This window comes from Cucurbita moschata, unplaced genomic scaffold (assembly GCF_002738365.1).
Source record: "Cucurbita moschata cultivar Rifu unplaced genomic scaffold, Cmos_1.0 Cmo_Scf00023, whole genome shotgun sequence".
NCBI classification, from domain to species: domain Eukaryota; kingdom Viridiplantae; phylum Streptophyta; class Magnoliopsida; order Cucurbitales; family Cucurbitaceae; genus Cucurbita; species Cucurbita moschata.
Window position 1 is genome coordinate 1,586,736 of NW_019268539.1, and position 1,635 is coordinate 1,588,370.

General features: G+C 34.7%; 1 protein-coding gene across 1 annotated transcript in view; it reads left to right on the forward strand.

Annotated features, from left to right (window-relative positions):
* LOC111460326 (novel plant SNARE 13) overlaps window positions 1–1,635 on the forward strand; it is a 7,629-nt gene that overhangs the window by 3,769 nt on the left and 2,225 nt on the right. Inside the window, exon 5 of the mRNA XM_023103546.1 lies at window positions 1,076–1,170. Coding sequence (XP_022959314.1) covers window positions 1,076–1,170 — 95 coding nt within the window. The remainder of the gene's footprint in view (window positions 1–1,075; window positions 1,171–1,635) is intronic.

A 1,635-nucleotide genomic window follows, 5' to 3' on the forward strand; every position in this document is an offset into this window, starting at 1 on the left:
TTTTTTTTTTTTTTTTTTTTTTGCTCAGAATATGATACAAGTTCAGTATATAATTTAGGAGCGAATGAGTTCTTGGCCAAAAAAAAAAAAAAAGAAAAAGAGTAATTCTAAATGGGAGGGTAGAACCTTCAAGAAATTTGGATTGCCTTGAGAATGAAAATAATGGATAAGAAAAAAATCTTGAGTTGTCCTTAAAACACCATCCGGAAAGAGATGTAGATTAGGAACCAAGTTTTCCATTTTCTAAATGGGAGGGTAGAACCTAAATTTGTGCATGACTTTAGTGTCCAAACTGCCGACAAAATTGAACCAAGGGAAAATATCACAAAAGGATGATAAAGCTTGTTCACTGAGCCCTTTCATGTACAAGAGAGAGAGGGAGGGAGGAGGTTGTGGTCATAAAATGTCTTCGCTAGATAGAGAAGGTGGAAACATGTATTGACTGTTTTGAGTCGAAAATATGGCTTTAGGTAATCAAAGCTCTACTTTTTGAGGTTTATGACCGAAACAAACAATTGAACATTCAAAGTGAGTGGAAGCAATTGGGTTGATGTCATTTATCTCACCTAATTTGCCTCTCTTGAATAGCGGAAAAGATCAGAAGTAGTATACCCTACTCAAAGTGAACAAATAAGCACTCAGAGCCTAGTTGCTTGTTAGACATGCCTTTGTAATTGATTTCCAACTTGTAATTAACTTATTGGAAATGTTCTTCATTTTTCTCAAATAGGGGAGTGGGGGAATCATTACTTTGGTCAAACCTTGTCACTGTGTTATGACTAGTTTTTCCTATTTGAAAAAGGATAAAAAAGTGCAACAACCAGGTCGGTTAGCTTTTGATTGTTCTAATGTTGTAATGCCACTTCTTTCATTTTTTTTTCTCATGTTTTGAAAACATGGGTCATCATATTAAAAAAGTGTTGTCAAGAAGCTGGAATCGTCGGTTCCCTTTTTCAATGATTGAATGTGGTTCACATAATTCAGCATGTTCAATGGTTTGCTCTATGAGTGTATTGAAATCAAATTGCTTGAGGTATGAGTTGCCTAATCTTTTTTATATCTGAATGAATTACAGGTACGTGAATAGTCTTGGAAATAAAAGAGTTGAGCTATTTGATGAGGGAGGTGTAAGTGAACCTACTGCTGATAGTAATATTCAGATGGCCTCATGTAAGCTTTATTTTCCATATTTGTTAGCATCATAGAAAAATTCCCATGTTGCCTACTGGATGGACTGCTGATATCTGCTCTAGTGGGAAGAAATACCTACAGGACTTTCCTGTTAAAGATAGAATTTTTTAATTATATTTATAATGTAAGAATGTGTTTGAAGCAAGGTTAATAAAATTATTTTAAGTAAGGTTGTTGATGCTGCCGTACCTCATGTGGTGATGAGGTGAAAATCTGCCTCATCCAGCAGCAAGGCAGGGCTATTGCCATGATCACCTTCTTGTTGCTTTCTACCCTTCATTGGCGAGAAGTCTTTAAAAAACATTAATCTAGAAAAAAGTATCTTTGACTACAGAGAAATAGAAAGCTTTTGGCTACCTCCTTGTTTAGTTGGTTTTTTTTTTGTTGCCCTTTTACACTCTATTCTTTCTTTCTTTTTTTTCCTTTTTTTTTTTTTTTTCTCCT